Source organism: Papio anubis, chromosome 10, assembly GCF_008728515.1.
Source record: "Papio anubis isolate 15944 chromosome 10, Panubis1.0, whole genome shotgun sequence".
Classification (NCBI taxonomy): Eukaryota; Metazoa; Chordata; class Mammalia; order Primates; family Cercopithecidae; genus Papio; species Papio anubis.
The window spans coordinates 114543229-114564187 of record NC_044985.1 but is presented as its reverse complement, the minus strand read 5'-3'; the positions used below and the strand labels follow the sequence as shown (position 1 = coordinate 114564187).

Genomic DNA, 20959 nt, shown 5'->3' with positions numbered 1-20959 from the left:
TCCAGGATATATCTAAAGTCAAACAGAGAGATAATCCTGGGCCCTGCACTAGCTCAGGAGCAGTAAAGGCAACCTCTAAGAACCAGCCTTTCTTTAAGAACCAGCCTTAAGGGCACAATTTTCTTTTAAGCTGATGTCTTTAAAGTTCCACATAAATATTAAATTCAGTGTCCAGGTCAGGTGGAGGCAGACAAAGGAGAAGGAACCTAGATGTTCAACTACATCCCCAACTTTGCAGAGGAAATAAAAATTGTTGCTGTTGGAATTTGATATATTATTAAAAACAGATGAAATCAGCTATAAAATGGAAACACTGCAGTTCTATCCGCTCTACAGTAGGACAGAAATAAAATTTTACTTTATTATCAGTATTATACTCAACTTATGAACCATACCCTCTCATCCTTTTCCAAAATTTAATCTGACTATATGTCTGTCATTTTCTCCTCTGAAACATGTACCTGTCTTTCAAGCACCTGTACAGACATCCACTCATTCAGGCTGACAAACACTGGGGCTTAAAACAAAGCACACTGATGACAAAAAGCCATGGCGCTTCATTAGCTTCGTTACCATATATGCATCGTGACTATTCAGATGGTCTCCAGGATCATTATTCTCACTGTTAAATTCACTAAATATTTAACATAGCATGATCCAACTGTATTAACTTGGGCAACAATGTCAAATGCCTACCAGGGCTGGGCAGGAGATGCAAATGGGCCTGAGATAGGAGAAGCAAACCCAGGTGTGGATGCCCTGTGATGCTACTCTGCCCTAGCTGAAGGGTCAAGTAGGACTATATACCCAATATTGCTAGAATCAAATTTTTCAAGAGAAGCCAGAAATTTAGACTGTGTATAAATGTCCTGTCACTTAAATGTTATACTAATTTAAAATTTAAAAGCAGTGCTAAGCAAACAAAACATATATGGTCTCTGGCTGTAATGAATTAACAGGTAACAAAGAGACATAACTGGATAGTTCTCTATGATTGTATTTTCCTCTGAAATTCTAACATTCTATAGTTGTCTTTAGATTGTTTATTCTTTGAAAGTCAAGGGCCAGTGAATTATTAGAGTACTACAGTGCTCTAATGAGCAGTTGTTTTTTAAAACAACCTAAATGAAAGGGCATAATGAGCATCTAAGAAACTACACGTCCAATGTGATGAAACAGGGAAGAATCCTGTCCCAAGCCTGAAACACCCCTAGGTTCCTGCCTTTGCTCTGCTAATCAGGTAGGCAGCCCAGGCATGCTGACAGAGGTCAGTAACCCTGAGTCAGGAGCCCAAGAATAATCTTACAATGTTCCAAAAGAGAGAACGTATGGAGATGAATTATGTGTAGGGTACTGTTTTTTAAAAATAAGAAGCTGATTTCTTACCTCAAAGTCAATGAGCTGTAAATCAGCTACCAGGGTGCTAAGGAGCCCACTATTATAGAGTTCTTGAGCAAGTTGAGCTACTGCTTCTGTCTGAGGCTCTTTTTCGTTTGTGCCATACAGAATTTCTTTCATGGCAACCAGATTTTTGGAAACTTCTTCTGTAGCCTAATTTTAGAGAGAGGAGTTGGGGAAGAGGAGAAAAAAAAATTCATTTTAACAAACATATAACACATCAAAATTTGTCAAATCACCTCTCTATATTACAGACCCACGGACCTATGAACAAGAAGCAAAGTGGGCAAGCTCCATCCTCGCCCTCAGGAGCTGGGCGCTATGTATGCGTGCACATGGGAACCAACATGCATACTCCACAGGAGCCAGCATGTGCACAACAGACACCCACATACTGAAAACCATGTTTATGTATGGCAGAAACAAAACAGGGAAAAGGTTCACTTCCTCAAGTGGGAGGGAAACATCACCAAAGAGGCAACTGGGCTGATTCCCAAGAATGAAGAGATTCTGTCAAGCAAGTATGGAGAATAAGGAATGGCATGAGCTAGGGATGAGGGAGAAGGGAAAGTACAAGTCCTATCACAGAAAAGGTGTGGAGGAAATAAAGGAGAGAGCAGAAAATGGCTCAGTGCAAAGCTCAGGTGTTAGTGATAGATTAAAAAGTCACTAAAGACCTTCTACTTCCGCTCAAGAGACAGGAGGGTGAGATTTACCTTTTCCCATGAAAAAGACTAATAAAAATGACTTTTTTTTTTTTGAGACAGGGTCTCGTGCTGTCACCCAGGCCTAGAGTGCAGTGGTGTGATCACAGCTCACTGCAGTCTCAACTTCCTGGATTTACGCAATCCTCCTGTCTTAGCCTCCTGAGTAACTGGGACCACAGGTATGTGCCACCATGCCAGGCCAATTTTTGTATTTTTAGTAGAGATGAGGTTTTGCCATCTTGCTCAGGCTGGTCTCAAACTCCTGGGCTCAAGTGATCTGCCCAACTTGTGCTGGGATTACAGGTGTGAGCCACCGTGCCTGGCCAAAACAATGACTTTCAAACACTGGACTTCAGGCAGTACAGGACAGTGATCCCTGAAAGAAGGAAAACAAATGAGGGGAACTTCATAACTACCCTACTTTTTTGCTAGGCCACAGCACAGGGAGGGGGAAGCCAGCCAGAAGAGGTGGTAGTCTCCATGGGCAGAGCTGGCAACCCAGGGAGGCCAAGAAGACTAGAGTTTACAGGGCAGAGAGGAGAGAGCTGCCCAGACAGAGCATGGCAGAGCCCTGCAGAGCCCACTCCTGTCTTCAACTGAGTCCTGATAACCACATGTGGGTAAGGAAAGTAGCCAAGGCTAGGAACCAGAACCTTGGAGCTCACATGGGGCTGGAAATAGCTTTTGTTTCCTACCAGCCTAATGGAAAACCTCATATTCACTAGTCATCAAGCAAAGTACTCAGGGGATTTTGCCTCAGTAGGCATACAAAATTAATCCTAGGCCAAACTCTGATCTGGTCCTGCCCAACAAAGCTTAACAGAAATCCTGGAAAGGACCAAAATTGGAAAACACGACTAATAATAACTAATCAACAGAAACAGCTGTGGAAATGGCACAGATGGCAGAATTACTCAACAAGGACATTAAAATAGTTACTACAACCGTATTCAATATATTTAAGAAAAATGTACCATGATAAGTAGAGGAATGAAAGGCATAAAAAACACCTGAAACACTTAGAAATAAAACTACAAGGTCTAAGACAAAAATTATACCAGATGGGTTTAACGGCAGATTAGACAGTAGATAATAGGTTAGTAAACACAAACATAGAGCCTAAAATCTATCTAAAATGAAACTTAGGGGAAAGAAGGGACATCTCATTAGTGAGCCAGGGGATAACTTTAAGCAATCTCACAGATGTGTAACTGCAGCCCTCAAAGGAGGTGGAAGGGCAGATAAAATATTTGAAAACATAATGGACGAATGTTTTCCAAATTTAATGAAAACTGAATTCCATAGAGCCAAAACATTAAAAAATCCCAAGCATGAGAAACAGGAAGACAATACCAAGGCATAGAATAATCAAACTGCTTAAATTCAGTGCTAAAGAAAGAATCTTAAAAGTAGCCAGACGGAAAAAATATTATGGACAAAGAATCAAAGAATGACAACAGACTTCCTGACAGGAATGATGCAAGTCAAAAGATAGTGGAGGAACACTGTTAAAATACTGAAAAACACAACCAAATTGTCATCCTAAAATTTTATACCCCAGCAAAAATATTTTTCAAAAACAAAGGCAGAATAAAGAGTTTTTGAGACATAGAAAACTAGAACTATTTCATCACCAGAGACTTGTACTTTGTGAAATATTTAAGGAAGTTCTACTGGCTGAAGAAAAATGATTCTTCACAAAGGAATGAAAAGCAATGAAGATAGTAACGTAAGTATTAAACAAAAATTTCCCTTTTATTTAAAAGAGAATTAACTTTTTTTCTTTTTGAATCGGAGTCTTGTTCTGTCACCCAGGCTGGAGTGCAGTGGCGCAATCTCACCTCATTGCAACCTCCGCCTCTCAGGTTCAAGCGATTCTCCTGCCTCAGCCTCCTGAGTAGCTGGGACTACAGGCGCCTGCCACCATGCCCAGCTAATTTTTGTATTTTTAGTAAAGACGGGGTATCACCATGTTGGCCAGGATGGTCTCAATCTCATGACCTTGTGATCCACCTGACTCGGCCTCCCAAAGTGCTGGGATTACAGGCGAGAGCCACTGCGTCCAGCGAGAACTGGCTCTTTAAAGCAAAAACAACAATGTATTCTGGGGTTATGTATATGTAGAATAAAAATGGCAACAATAGCTCAAAGAGGTGTAATGGAGGTACATAGGTATACTGTTGTCAGGTTCTTATAACAACTGAAGCAGTATATTTCCTGAAGATAGACTATAGTAAGTTAAAGGTGTATACTATAAGCCCTAAAACAACCAGTTTAAAAAAAAAAAAACAAAACCCAAAAACAAAATAAAAGATTTATAGTTAATAAACCAACAAAGGAGATCCAAGTAGAGTATTAAAGAGACATAACATAAAGGCTATAAAAACTTATATAAACTGAAGCATTTATGATCAGAAATACACTTCAAGGAGATTACTTTGCACAGATTCACAAAACCTCAGCGTTCAACAGTACTTAGAGGATCATATAGTCTCATGGTACTCAGTTATGTAACCTTCTAACCTTCCTACCAAATCACAAGACTTTACCTTAAATATTTCCAGTGTCCAGTAATGCAGGATTAGCAGAATTCAGAATCAGATATCTGTTAGACAAATTTATGAGACAAACATTGCTTCATTACACTGTCTGCTGGCCCTGGGTTTATACTGCAGATCAGGCAATATTTTAACTTCTCTTCCACATAAATCTCTTGAGGGCAGCCTGCCTATGTTCCCTAAATTGTCATCTTCTCCAGAAAACCTCCCCTCAGGTTCTTTGATTAACCTAAGAAAGGCAGAGCTAACATTCAGCCCTATCCAGAACGGTACAGTGCAGAAGACACCAGACCACCACTCCTTCATTACAAATGTTAGTGCAGCCCAAGGCTACTTTTTAAGAATTTTTGCAATTATGTTGAATAACTGACTCAGAGAGAGCTTACAGTGAACAAAACATCTTTGGTTTTCACAGGTACTACTTGATAAAGACAGGTCTTTCCAAATGTTAGTCTTAAACTGGGGTGAATTACACTGCGATGAAGACTTTAACTTTTCTATTTAATTTAATCTCATCAGCCCATCATTCAAGATTATGGCAGTAACTCTGGATTCTGATGGACATCCAATGTATTAGCTACCCGCTTTCCCACTTGTATCATATGAAAATCTCATATGCATGTCTCCCATGACCTGCCTCAATCATTGACCAAAATGCTGGAAAGGAATGATGCATGAATAGAGCCCCTCATGTCTCTGAATCATCATGCTCCTTTCAGTAATGATCTACTACAAATCTTGGGGCAGGGCTGCTCAGTCTTGTATATATGCAACTATTTCCAAGTTACATTCAAAAGGTTTTTTCTGTCAAATACCTTGATAAAATTAAATTATACTATTTCCCTATTTCCTGACCATAAGAAAATGAAGTTATTTGGTCTGACCTTTTTACTATGCCTACACTAATATCTACTGACTAACTTTTCTAAATGCTTGTAAGTCATCCTCCTAATAATCCCATTATGAAACCATACTCAGTATCAATGCTAAGCCGACTCTACCTTTTCCAGCCTGCTGTTACTACTTCATTCTCGGGAATGCCTTGGAAATCTCAAATTCAGTAACCCAGAATGTAATTTTTCCGGGCCAAGAGAAAAATCATTTAGCAATAGTAGGTGTTCTCTTACAATCTATCTGCATGCATTGCGTTTTCCACTCCATTTTACTATTTCTATTCTTCAGATAATTCTCTTTGACAGGAAGAATCTGATACCTAATAGGTTTTGTGAATGCATTATCTATTGATTCTATGTCAGTGACCCTAAGTAGGAGGCCTCAGCCTCCTTTGCTTCTCTGGTTAGATCAAAGTTTTAAAGCGCTTAACAATTCTTCATGTACCTCAGTTTATACTTTTCTTTGAAATCATTGTATGATTTTTAAATCTGAATTCAGACCATATTCTATTCTGACAGCAAAAGATGAATAAGAAAGAAGGGAGGTGAATAACTAAAGGGTACAGGTTTGTGAGGTGATAAAATGACCTAAGATTGACTTGTGGTTATGGTTACACATACCTGTGAATAAACGAAAAACCAGTGAATTGTACCCTCCAAATGGGTGAACTATATGGCATGTAAGTTATATCTCAATAAAGCTGTTCCCCCCTATGCCCCACCCCCCCCCCAAAAAAAAGGAAGGAAGGAGAGAGGCAGGAACACAATTAGAAAGCTATTTACAGCTGGGTGTGGGGGCTCACGCCTGTGATCCTAGCACTCTGGGAGGCTGCAGCAGGTGGATCACTTGAGCCCAGGAGTTTGAGACCAGCCTGGGCAACATGGTGAGACTCCATCTCTTAAAAAAAAAAACAAAAGTTAGTTAGCTGAGTGTATGGTGGCATGCACCTATAGTCTCAGCTACTCAGGAGGCTGAGGCTGAGGTCAGGAGGTTGAGGCTGCAGTGAGCTATCATTGCACCACTGCACTCCAGTCTGGGTGACAGAGCGAGATCCTGTCTTAAAAAAAAAAAAAAAAAAAAGAAGAGAAAGCTATATATTATACTTCTGAGTTGAATGGCATTGTGGACTGTGTATAAAGCCCCATTCCCTTTCAGAAGGAATTCCCTCACCAGCTGATACTGCACCCGCCACCTACATTAATCCTCACCTGCTTTTGGATCTCCCCACCCCCATGCCGTCTTAGGAACTCACCCTGCCTGTTACCTCATCTCCTCCTCACAGAGTCAATCTCCCCTCACCTAATTTCTTCCTATCCGTTTTAAACCTGATTAAGACTCCACTTGACAAAATCAAATAGGTCCTCCTTAGATTCCACAATCACCCACCGCCCCCCTGCCCCTGCCCAGAACCTCATAATGAAACCTCTCAAAACATTTGCCTGTATTTACTATAGTCCAAGTCTTTTTTTCTTACTCACTCTTCAGCCCAATTCTTTTGGCTAGTCACTGACCTGCATGCCATTAAATACAATTTTGTGTCTTTATTACTGTAAGAAATGGGAAAGTTCTTCTTCAAAGATTATGAGGTCACAATTTCTTACTATAAGATTGCTATCCACTATTAGTGTGTGTGTGTGTATATATATGTATTCCAAATCAGCTCTCCTAGCTTGCTCCAGCATGCCTGGACAGAACTAGGCACACCGGAGCCCACAGTGCATGCCATTCCTTATTTGGAGATGCTTCCTTAACTAGCCCTGGGCAACTTCCTTTTCTTTGTTCTGTTCCCCTTACCTAATTAAGAAAGTTTTAAACTAATAGCCAATAGGATAAAGTGTAAAATGTGAGGTCCTATCCCAGCCAAAGGAAACTGGACACAGCAGTAGGGTAAACACATCAGGTTCTAAGTAACTCTGTCTACTTTGTTTGGTGTGCTCTCGTGGCCAGACAACTATTGAGTAGCACCCTTTCTGCAGAAAGTAAAGCTCTCCTTGTTGAGAGATCATGTGTTCCTGTGTTCTTTTTTTTTTTTTCCTCGACACCAAAAACTTCATTCCCAACAATTACACCTGAACTTTCCACAGGATTCGGAACTGCTGATTACACTCTCCTCTGAAAACCATTCTTCGGGTCCTCTGTGACTCACCAACATCCGTATTTTCCCTCCTAACTCTCTGGTTGCTCCTCCTCTGTCTCCTTTTTGCCTCATTCACTTTGGCTAGGCCATTTAAACACGGAATCCCTCAAGGCAGGGTACTAGGGCTTCCTCTTCTTATCCCCTAGACTCTTAAGTGATCTCATCCACACCCACTGCTTTAATTAACAGTTAAATGCAGATGCCTCATAGATTCCTATCTCTAATCCAGTTCTTTTCTCCCAGGCCTTATCAGTACCACTGGGCAGTCTTCTTAAAATGCCTCCACTTGTAATGTCTCAAGGTAGCTCAAATTGAATACATCTAAAATAGAACTCAAGATCTCGCCCTAGTGCCTGATATCCCCCCTTGTTCCCTGTTTCATGTAACGACACCACTGATGAGGTTATTACATTTCAGAAACTCAGGAGTCATCTTCGACTCTCCCCTCTTCTTCACCTTGCCCCAATATCTAACTCATCACCGACTCCCAAATCCATCCACTTATCCCCCTGTCTACCATCACCACACAAATCAAAGTTCCCCATAACGCTTGCCTACATTAATACATCATGTACTGACTGGTTTCTGTGGATTGTAGGGGGCCTAATGGGGATGCATTCTCCACATCACACCTAGAATTATCTTTTCATAACATGAATATGATTAAGACATTGCTGTTGCTTAAAATGCTTCAGACATTATTGATGAATGGCTGAACATCAGCATTCCTGATAACAGGGTTATAAAATCCAGATTACAACTGGATGTAGAGAAATGTGATGTTATCATACCATAAAGTCAAGGGATTCCTTAAAAATGCTGAATTGAGGCAGACCACAGTGGCTCATGCCTGTAATCCCAGCACTTTGGGAGGCCAAGGCAGGTGGATGGCTTGAGCTTAGGAGTGCGAGACCAGCCTGGAAAACATGGTGACACCCTATCTCTACTAAAAATACAAAAAATTCGCCGGGCATGGTGGTGCATGCCTATGGTCCCAGCTACTTGGGAGGCTGAGGTGGGAGGATAGATTGAGCCTGGGGGATGGGGGTGGGGAGTGGTGCAGAGGTTGCACTGAGCCGAGATGGTGCTATTGCACTCCATCCACTGCCTGGATGGCAGAGCGAGAACAAGACCCTGTCTCAAAACAAACAAACAAACAAAACAACAACAACAAAAATTGGACAAGAACAGACTTCCCTCTAAGAACGGGCAAAGAAATAAATCACCTGAGTTGTGAAAAAATAACAGCAGTTCAAAGGAAGGAAGCCAGCTAAATAATTACAAGCAGATGTCTTCCTAACAAAGAGTTACAGCAGTGAGCAAGGAAAGAGACTAGCTGAGTGACTCAATGCTGGCCATTTCACTTAATGAGCATATGCCCCGAGCTTGGGTCTCAGTGTGCACGCACAGCTCATAGTGTGGACATGTTCCCAAGCTGAGCCCAATGAAAGCCAACTACTGCATCTGGTGCTCCGCTAAAGAAAGAGCAGTCTGGGCCAGGCTGCGGTGGCTCCGCCTGCTCAATCAACACTTGAGGAGGCGAGGTGGGGGATCCTGAGGTCAGGAGATGTAGACCATCACAGCTGTGCGGTGAGAAACCCTGTCTACTAAAAAAAAAAAAAAAAAAAAAATTAGCCGGGCATGGGGTGAGCCTGTAGTCCCAGCAGCTCAGAAGGCTAAGACCTGGGAAGAATGGTGTGAACCTGGGAGGCAGAGCTTGCAGTGAGCTGAGATCAAGCCCTGCACTCCCAGCCTGGGTGACAGAAATTGAGACTCCATCTCAAAAAGCAATCCGTTTCAATGTTGGAGGAAACACGGTGTTGGAAATCTTGAGTTACACTATGCCCACACTGTTTACTGCTCTATATGGACAATTAAGGGGTTTTCTTTTTTGAGACGGAGTCTCGCTCTGTCCCCCAGGCTGGAATGCAGTGGCGATCTCGGCTCACTGCAAGCTCAGCCTCCCGGGTTCCGCCATTCTCCTGCCTCAGCCTCTGAGTAGCTGGGACTACAAGCCCGCCCTGCACGCCCGGCTAATTTTTGTATTTTAGTAGAGGCGGGGTTTCACCGTGGTCTCGTCTCTCTCCTGACCTTGCTGATCTAAGCCAGCGCAAACCTCCCAAAGTGCTAGGATTACAGGCGCAAGGCCAGCCGGCCAGTAAAGAGGGTTTTCAAAGGTAAATTTGGTTGTGATTTGCCTTGTGCTCAATTTACAACGTAACTCCCTATGGTCTCACAGAGAAAATACTTTGGGAGAAGACACACCAAACAGTATGGTCGTCTACCTGTGGGGTGGAGTAAGAAGAGTATTTTCACTTGCTCCATTTCAGATTTGTCTGAATATTTTTTCTTATAATTCACATTCTACTTTTATTTAAAAAAAAAAGATGAGACAAATTACACAGATCAAAATGATCATTATGTTGGTACTCATTGATTGATTACTTCTTCCATTTCTCTTTTTTCAGCCCTCCCCATGAGACATCCCCCTTCCAACATTTTAAAGATTTATTTCTAACAAATAACCAAATAACCATGGACAATTATAAGCTGATTAAACAAAAAGCTTGAAAAATATATCCAAATACTACCAAAAGATGATCAGAAAATTTTAATAAGTGTTTCACAAGAGAAGGTAATTCAGCAAGTATTTACTAACTGAAGATGCCACACACAGAACAAATAAAACTTGGTTGTGGCCAGGCGTGGTGGTTCAGGTCTGTAATCCCAGCACTTTGAGAGGCCGAGGCGGGCAGATCACCTGAGGTCAGAGTTCAAGACCAACCTGGCCAACTTGGCAAAACCCCGTCTCTACTAAAAAATACAAAAATTAGGTGGGTGCAGCGGTGTGCGCCTGTAGCCTGTAGCCCCGGCTACTTGGGAGGCTGAATATCTTGAACCTCAGAGGCAGAGGTTGCAGTGAGCCGAGATTGAGCCATTGCACTCCAGCCTGGGTGACAGAGCGAGACTGTTTCAAGAAAACAAAACAAAACAAAACAAAAAAACACAAAACCTTGGTTGTTCTTGTTTAGTTTTGACTTGGTTCCCTTCATAGGAGCTCGCATTAGGGACTATGCCTAGGGCCCCATCTCTGGCCTGCAGGCATTATGTCAATATGTTCTCTGCCCTTCTAACCACATCCTTCTAGCATCTCCCACCTCCCCGTCTGTCCCCTCACACCAACTGAGTAACGTATTCACACTTACAGCTCCTCCAAACACTGTATCGTTTTCAAGCTGCTGAATCATCATGTCACCTAATCCACTGACCCCTTAATGACCACATTCCCGGTCCTGCCAAGCCTGCACATTTCAGTGCCACTCATGCTAGCAGTTCAAGGTCTCTTGGCTCTCCTACACAATCTTAAATGTGCTTTATTCAAAACTTTCTCTACTTGAGCTCCCAAATTTCTGAGCACTGTAGAAAAAGTGATGGAACTTGTGCACATTCGGTTAACCAATACACCATGCCATTTGACTTCAAAGCAGCTCAGAAACAATCCTTTAAACCGGGCTGATTTCCAACCAGTAACTCCCAGCAGCACATATTTCAAGACGGCTCCACTTCCCTCAAGAGCTATTAGTCTCTCTTTACTCCTTTATCTGAACATCTAGCTTCACTCCTCCTATATTACCATAAGACTTTCTAATTAAAACATTCTCAACTTCTTCACTCCATCTTGATGTATTTCTGCATCTTATCTCAAACTTGTCAACACACTCAGAATCACCTGAGAAACTCAGAAGAGATGCTCAGTTCCCCCAAGATACTTTTTTTTTTTTTGCGATCAGGCCCAGCTCTGTTGCCCAGGCGGAATGCAGTGGTGCAATTATGTCTCACTGCAGCCTTAACCTCCCAGGCTCAAGTGATCCTCCCACCTCAGCCTCCTGAGTTACTGGGACTATAGGTACGCGCCACCATGTCTGGCCAAGTTTTAAATTTTCTGCAGCAATGGGCTCTCACCATGTTGGTCAGGCTGGTCTCAAACTCCTGAGCTCGAGTTATCAGCCCACCTCAGCCTCTGAAAGTGTTGGGATTACAGGCATGAGCCACTACGCCTGGCTCCAAGATACTTATTAATGACAAAAGGAAAAACAGTAATTTTCCAGTAGACACCACCTTAACCAAATGATGTTACTGAACATCATCAGTAATGAGACTACTGACATCACTGCCTCCTGAAACGATACAATGAAAAGGGTACTTCACTTCTGTGGTATTCTTCCAAAGGCATAATCGACATTGAATCATGAAGAAACATCAGCCAAACCTAAATCAAGGGACATTCTACAAAATAGCTGGCTAGTATTTCTCAGAAGTACCAAGGTCATAAAAGTCATAAGAAAGACTGAAGAACTGTTTCAGATTAAAGGAGACCTAGGGAGATGTTACGACTCCTTAAATGTAATGTGTGATCCTGAATTAAGATTTTGGTTCAGAAAAAGGACATGAGTAGGACAACTGATGAAACTTGAAAGAGGCCTGTGCATTAGTTAATATTATTATACCAATGTTATTTTTTGGATTTTGATCACTGCCCTGTGGTTATAAGAGATGTTAACATTTAGGGAGGCTGGGTGAAAGGTACCCTTCCAAACCATTTTGTAAGTCTGGTAAGTTCATCAATAATCTTTTTGCCTTTTCTTCACAGGTAAGGGGCATCCTACTTCGTTCCAAGGCTGATGGCTCTCTCTCTGTGCACTACAGAAAGGGCTTCCAAACAAAAAGGAGGTTAGCTTTGACTCATGTACCCCTGTGCAATTGTGCCAGTGTGTGGCCTCATGGAAACCTGTTGGGTCTTACTGGACCATCCAATAATTAAAGGAACTGGACCAGAAGACCCCTGAGACCCATTCCATTTCTTTAAGATCTCAAATTCCAAATAAAGGTCTCTTCAATTCTCTCCTGCCCTGTCATCTACATTCCTTCTCTCACCCTGGACATCTCTGTCTCTACTCAAGCTAACATAAAAGCCTGAATGCTCACATTCCTTCTCTCCACTCTAAGAGCTCCTGTATCCAAGAAGACTTTCCTCCCTCGCATGGCTCTCTCCTCCTCTGATGCCTACAGCAGCTGTGACCTTATTTCGGTTGCTGACCTTGTAGTGCTATAATCTCTCACATGTACCTCTCATCTCCCTAACACATTCAAGGGCTTTGGAAAGCACTTATGATGGCAATTTACACATGCAATGACTTGATGATTTTGTTAACTGACTGAATTGTCTGGGAAGTTTCCTCAGTTGAACAAGACACGGATGCTACATTTCTATAGACCACTTAGCATTATATTACTTTTCATGGGCAGACTGCTTTATTAAAAGCAGCCAACTGTTTTATAGATCATGGTCAAGAAGAAAGACGTGAGAGAAAAGCCCCCCTTTACAACAAGCCCATTCACTTGCCTAGAAAGAGATGTGGATCATCCCTTACTGCTGACTCCTCTGGGAGGGAGGTACAGAGTTTTGTTTCAATTCTTAGTTGTTTCCTTGTGGCTTCTGAGAAGTGCTTCATCCTGTGTGGCTGTACAGAGCTGCCGTAAGTGGTGGCAGTGTGGAGGCTCCAAAAAAGCACAGCACAGAGGAAAGAGTCTGGGGCTTGGCAGAGCTTCTCAGATCAAGGCTATGAGTTGAGAGGTGAAGTCCCTATGTCCGACGGGGCCAGGCATATTAATTCTAAACTATGGAGCCTGACTTCCACATATGACCAAATGATAACAACTTCATCTTTAATTACATTTAATACATTTTTAAAATTAAAATATTTAAGTGTTAGGATCAACTTCAGTAGTAACCAACATCCCAAAGTTCACACCTAATGCTCACCTCGCTAGTAACAGTATCAGAAACTAAACTCCTTTCCCTCCCAGGGTGAGGACATAGTTAACTATAAGTTGTCACGTGCCGCATAACGTCTTGGTCAACAGGAGACCACACAGACAACTGTGGTCCCATAGATATAATACCATATTTTTGCTGTACCTTTTCTATGTTTAGATAAACAAATATTTGCCATTGTGCTCCAACTGCCTACAGTATTCAGTATAGTAACATGCTATACATATTTGTAGCCCAGGAGCAAGAGGCTGGAAGAAATCGCCTAATGATGCAATGTTTTGGAATGTATCCCAGTTAAATAACATGTAACAGGACTTTAAATTTTTAAGGATAGAGTCCATAATAACCTCTTCAAGTAGCACTAACGCTATGAGATTTTTCACTGCCTGCTTTCCCACTGAAAAACAGAACAGGATGGGAAAATAAGCAATTAGTAATCGAAACATTAGTACAAATGGCCTTTTTAGAGATCACCAAAAGCTCAGGAGGTTTCGTATGAACTCTCTTGACTTAAATTCAACATTCCCACGGTACCTATCAGTGCACTATTTTACTGTCACTAGAGGCAACTGCTGATAAAAAGTAGTGATACCGAAGTACAACTTCAGAAGACTTGAGAAGAGAGCTCACATACCCATTAGTGCTTCTATGCCATGTCCCTGAAGTACTCAACAGCCCTTACCAACACTCCTCCTCTGGACCCAAGCACTCAGTAGATCCAAACTGGCTTTAGGTTAGGAAACAAGGTGACAAGAAGGCTACTCCCAGATGAAGGGACAGGACTGTACCTGATGAGATACAAGACTAGGCTACCCTCTTCACTGTCCCCAATTTTTAGTAGTTAGTAGCAAGACTAACCTCAATATAGAAAGCACACTTAAAGACAAACACAGTAACATGCTGAAGTATAGAAATGGCTAAGTCAGACATTAAAAACCTCACAAAAGATTCTATTTCATAGTAATAGTAATAATCTTAAAAGGATAAAATATTCTTCCTTCTTATCAGAGGCAAAGGCTTTTACATACACTGCTGGTAGGAAAATAAATTGGTACAACTTTACTGGACGGCAATTTGGCAAAATGTTACTGAAGAGCTTTAAAAGGTGCAAGGTCTCTGACTCATTTCTGCAACTTCCTGTGAATTACACTTTCAGGAATTTACCCTATGGAAACAGACAAGTACACAAAGGTAAGTACATGCAGTGTTACTTACAACAGCAAAGAATCAGAAGTTATCCCACTGAACTAGTTTAATCATGATGTACCCATGAAATGGAAGGCTTTAAAAATAATTCAGGGCCAGGTGCGGTGGCTCACACCTGTAATCCCAGCACTTTGGGAGGTCAAGGTGGTGGATCACTTGAGGTCAGGAGTTCAAGACCAGCCTGGCCTACATGATGAAACTCCATCTCTACTAAAAATATGAAAATCAGCCAGGTACCTGTAATCCCAGTTACTTGGGAGGCTGAGGCACAAGAATTGCTTGAACCTGGAAGGCAGAAGTTGCAGTGAGCTGAGATTATGCCACTGCACTCCAGGCTGGGTGACATAGTAAGGCTCTGTATTTAAAAAAAAAAAAAAATGGAGATCTACATTAACATGAAAGGATGTTAAAATTTAAAAAACAAAAAACAAAACAAAACAAAAAACAACCAATAGGTTACAGAGTAGCATGACCCCATACTCATTTACTTATCTGCCCCAAAGAGAGGGAGACAGCAACCTAGAATATGAATGAGAATTCCCACCAAGTTAACAGTAGTCATTTCACCTGGCATTGAATTAAGGATAAATTTTATTTTTTCTTTATAGTCTTGTATTTTCTGCTTTTTTGGGGAATGAACATATATCATTAGAACATGACTTTCTATAGATATAGAAATAAATTAGAATCTATGAAGGAAACAAAGATCTTTCTTGCACACACTCATATACACTTCCCCACTACCCAATGCAGAATTCCAATATACTAGTTAGAATAAAGTAAAACTAAAAAAGTGGATGAAGAGCCGGGCGCGGTGACTCACGCCTGTAATCCCAGCACTTTCAGAGGCCAAGGCAGGTGGATCACAAGGTCAGGAGATGAAGACCATCCTGGCTAATACGGTGAAACCCCGTCTCAACTAAAAATACAAGAAATTAGGTGGGCACGGTGGCGGGCGCCTGTAGTCCCAGCTACTCGGGAGGCAGAACTTGCAGTGAGCTGAGATTGTGTCACTGCACTCCAGCCTGGGTGACAGAGCGAGACTCCATCTCAAAAAAAAAAAAAAGGGGGGTGTGTGTGTGTGAAGGGAGAGAAAGAGCACCTGGAACCATGACCTACTTGTTTCTCCAGAGCAATGAACTAGTGACACTCACAACCACTTGTGTGGATCTCATGGGAATGATGCTGGGTGGAAGAAAGCCCATCTCAAAAGTTTACACACTATATGATTCTACTTATTTAACATTCCTGAAGTAATAAAATGTATAGACTTGGAAAGCAGATTAGTGGTTGACAGCAGGGGTTAGGAATAGGGGGGATGGGTCTGGCTATAAAGGGGTAGCAATAGAGATGCTGATGAAACAGTTCTGTATCATAAGTGTTAATGTTGGCTACAAAAGTGTGATGCAATTGCATACAGCTATATGCACATCCACACAAATTGTAAAACCGGTGAAATCTGAACAAGCCCTGAGGATTATACCAATGTCAATGTTCTGGTTTTGATACTATATATAGTTACGTGAGGGGTTACCACTGGGGATATGGTGAGAGGTACACGGGTTCTCCTGTACTCATTTCTGCAACTTCCTGCGAATTGATTAATTTCAAAATAAAACAAAGCAAGGCAACATAAGACTTCCATAGCGTAAGACCTCTTGCACTCCCCCCTCAGTATACCCTTAGGTTGTCTATAAGGCCCTTTTCATTCCACCAAAGCTTGTTTCTCTAGTCTTACTTCCTACCATTCCTCTTTATCTCCACCTCTTAAAGTCACACTGAACTTGTCGCTGTTTTCTGAACGTGCCATAGTTTAGGTTGTTTCAAATTCTGTTCCCTTTTACACTTTGCCTGCCAAAAACCTTAAAAATCAGCTTAAATGTCACTTCAAACCTGTCATCTCTGTATCTGTCTCTGACAGATGTAGGAACTGCTTTATCCTCTTGGTTCCCACAGAATTTTATCTGCACCCCCAAGTCCTTCTATATTACTTACATGTGTATTTCCTCTACTAGATTGTATACTCTTTAAGAACGGGGACAAGGTTTGACTCCTATGCCTATCTGCCCACACAGAGAGGCACTAAAATGTCTGTGGATTCAATCAAACTGGGGATCTCTTGCAACAGATACTGATGCAAGTAAAGACAGCAGACGACAACAAAGGCCTCCATGCATGAGGGAAACGCTAATTCCGATGCACACTACTGTTAAGTCATCTTTTTAGAAAGAATTTTGAAGGGATCTGTTTAGCAAAATTTTCCATGCCTGTGTTCATTAGTTTACATAACTGAATTGATTCTAACTTACATAAAACTAGTTATTATTAAGAAATGCCTCAAAGAGGCCAGGTGTGGCGGCTCATGCCTGTAATCCCAGTACTTTGGGAGGCCGAGGTGGGGGGATTACCAGGTCAGGAGATCGATACCATCCTGGCCAACACGGTGAAACCCCGTCTCTACTAAAAACACAAAAATTAGCTGGACATGGCAACGCATGCCTGCAATCCCAGCTACTCAGGAGGCTGAGGCAGGAGAATCACTTGAACCCAGGAGGTGGAGGTTGTAATGAGCCGAGATCGCACCACTGCACTCCAGCCTTGCAACAGAGCTAGAGTCTGTCTCAAAAAAAAAAAAAAAAAAAAAAGAAAAAAAGAAAAGAAAAGCCTCAAAGAGCTCAGACTTGGGGGGAATGGTGAGGCTTAAATTATTTTTTTTGTTTTTTTGAGTTTCTTTAAACCCAATCTTTAGCAAAAGAATCATTTTAAACAAGAGTCCTCTAAATATTTACCCATTTATATTTACTGCCTGAAATACCATTCATTCTAAAAGAAGAGATTAAATGACCTTGTTGAAAAAAGAAAGTTCTGTATCAAAGTAAATAAAGACCAAGATGTGAAATGGAATCTAAAGGTGAACTGACAGATACCTGTTGGTGCCAAGTATTTGATAATAAGAACAATTCTATTATCACATTAATTCCAGTGATAAATGCTTTCTACCTCCCCCCACCCCCACCTCTTTACTAAAGAAAATGTCTGCGTATTCTTAAGCTGAATGATCACAGACTAAGAAAAGTCTATTAATAACCTTCTGGTGTCCAAGATTACTGTAAACAAGTTTAGTAACCATGAGTCACTGTTAAATGGCCATGCTATGAAGAGGCTACTCCCTTTCCCCCTCTTAAAATATGTCAGCAAACTTACTCCTCTCATGAAATAAGTGAATATAGCTCTTCAACCCTGTGAACACAAGCATTCATCGTGAGGAAGGGAACCCACCTATAAGCTAAGTGAGGCAGCCATACCTCCTTTATACAGCATGTGGTGGGCAAAGAGTGTGTAAACAGTCATCACACACACCACATCTGTTTGGTTGTTGGCAGTGAAAGACTAAGTCCCACCCCACCCCTGTCCCCTAGTTACCTAAAAATAAAGACGGTAAGATTAACCGCTTTTTTAAAATGTAAGAAAATTAGTTTTGTATGAATTCTTTAAAAAGAATTAGTCTCCTAAGAGACTAATCTATTTGTATCACACGTAATTCTTAATGTGGTAACTGTGTACCATATAAAACAAATACAAATACCAACATACAACAAATAAAGGAATAAACACTCGAATGTTATATTTATCATTTTGTCTATGTGATCACAAGAAATGAATGGAAAAAGCCCAGGGATATAATGAATAAAGTGGAAAAAGGCATAATTTTACCACGGATTTGGCAGAGCTAGGTGTGAATTCTGTATTTGACTCGAATATAATGAGTCAAAGTAATGAGCCTAGTAAACAACAGCTTTCTTCATCTGGATCACGAGAAACTGGAACCAATTTTATCTCAAAATAAGATGGGGGACTCTACACAAAGACGCTTTGCAAAGTATGGCGGTATATCGATGTATGGATGTGTCAAAGGTGCAAAGCTTGAATTGCTTCTAGAACACTTAACTAAGTGGTCACCTAGCCCATGCCAATACCTCTCCAGAAACAAAAAACTTGCTATCTTCTGAAAAAGTCAACTTCCACTTGCTGTTTTTCCTAATATCAAGACAAAGTTAGACTTCCTGTTTTATTTCCACTCATGGGTCTGAATTCTACCTCCTGCCAAAATCAGTTCTAATCCTTTCGTTACGTTATATGGTCTCCCAAATACATTTTCCTAAGAGCTACTCCACCCTACAACATTACTCTGCTCAAATCTTCTCCCTAGGCTGCACCTCACATCTTCAGGTCATTCAACTGTTCCTCACGGTAGAGTTTTGAATTTCTATGTCGGCCTGGTCACCCCTGGTCTCAGCACACTGCAGCTTCTCTAACATCCTCAAGTGTGGACTTGTCCACACAGAGTAGAAGATAATCACTGAATTTCAATAGTGTATTTTAAGTATTGCAATCTAGCCTTCCAATGGCCTTTCTGGGTGCTTTATGGTTTCTAAGCCACATCTGCCCCAGTTGGTACATGAACAGTCTTCTCTTATTCACCACAGAGTTATAAATGACATACAATGAACGCCACATATTTAAAGTACCTAATTAACACACACATATATATATATACACACCCACAAAACCATCAAAATAGTGAACATATCCTTCACCACCAAACCGAAACCACCAAAAGCTTCTTTATGCCCCTTTGTGGTCCCCTCCCTCTACCCCGCCACCATTCCCCTTCGTATCTTTAACAACTCTAAAGCAACCACTGATCTGCTTTCTGTAATTATGGATTAGCTTTGTTTTCTAGAGTTTTGTGCAAATAGAATCATATACTGCATGCTCTTTATAATCTGGCTTCTTTTGCTCAACATAATCACTTTGAGATTCAACCATGCTGTTGTGTACAGCAATAGTTTTTTTTTTTTTTTTAATTGCTGAGTAGTATGCTGTTACATGGATGTACTACAATTTGTTTATCCACACATCTGAGCTATTTACAGATAAGGCCGCTATGAACATTTAGGCAAAAGTATTTTCACAAACATACATTTCTTGTTCTCTTGGGTAAATATTTAAATGGCTAGATCATACAGTTGGTTCGAGTTTGGTTTAAAAAGCTGCCAAACTAGGCCAGGTGCGGGGTCTCATGCCTGTAATCCCAGCACTTTGGGAGGCCGAGGCGGGCAGATCACGAGGTCAGGAGATCGAGACCATCCTGGCTAACACGGTGAAACCCCATCTCTACTAAAAAATACAAAAAATTAGCCAGGTGTGCTGGCGGGAACCTGCAGTCCCAGCTACTTGGGAGGCTGAGGCAGGAGAATGGTGTGAACCAGGGAGGTGGAGCTTACAGTGAGCTGAGATTGCACCACTGCACTCCAGCCTGGGCAACAGAGTGAGACTTTGCCTCCCACCCCCCAATACACACAGCCAAACTATTTTCCAAAGTGGTTGTACCATCTTATATTCCCACCAGCAGTTCCAGCTGCTCTGTATCCTCGCCAACATTTGGTATAGTCAATACTTTCCATTTTAGCCACTCTAACAGCTGTGTAGTGGAATCTCCTTATAGTTTTACTACGCAATTTCCTAATGATTAACATCTGTTCAAGGGCTTATTTGACATCTGCCTATCTCCTTTGGTGAAATGCATATATGAATATCTTGCCCACTCTTAACTGGATTGTTTCTTACTGTTAAATGCTGAAAATTCTTCATATATTCTAGATGCAGTCTTTTATCAGGTAAATGCTTTGCAGACTTTCTTCCAGTTTGTGGTTTGCCTTTTTCATTCTTCTAACAGTGTCTTCTGAAGAGCAGGTTTTAATTTTTATGAACTCCAATTTATCAACTTTTTTAATGAATTGTGCTTTGGCATAACATCCAAAAATTATTTGCCTAATCCAAGGTCACAAAGATTTTCTTCTGGCAACTTTATAATTTTAGGTCTTACATTTGCCTATGTGATCCATTTTGACTTAATTTTTAAATATGGTATGAGGTCTGAGTCCTATCTCTCTGCCCTACTAAATAGTTTCAGCAACAACTGCTGAAACAACCTTCTTTCTGCACAACTGCATTTATGCCTTTGTCAAAAATTAATGCTCCACATATGTGTAGGTCTATTTCTGCACTCTGTAATCTGTTCCATTAATATATTTGTCTATCTATGCACTGACACCACACTGTTTTAACAACTGTAGCTTTTTAAGTCTTGAAATCAGACAGTGTGAGCCCTCCAACATTGTTTTAATTAGTTACTTTGATTACTCCAGGTCTTTTGCAC

General features: G+C 41.2%; 1 protein-coding gene across 3 annotated transcripts in view; it reads right to left on the bottom strand.

The window, feature by feature from the left end:
• Window positions 1-20959, bottom strand: part of CAB39 (calcium binding protein 39) — a 108148-nt gene that overhangs the window by 28584 nt on the left and 58605 nt on the right. For all 3 annotated transcript variants that reach the window (XM_031651598.1, XM_031651599.1, XM_021924106.2), the window contains one exon: window positions 1387-1551. In XM_031651598.1, coding sequence (XP_031507458.1) covers window positions 1387-1551 — 165 coding nt within the window. The remainder of the gene's footprint in view (window positions 1-1386; window positions 1552-20959) is intronic.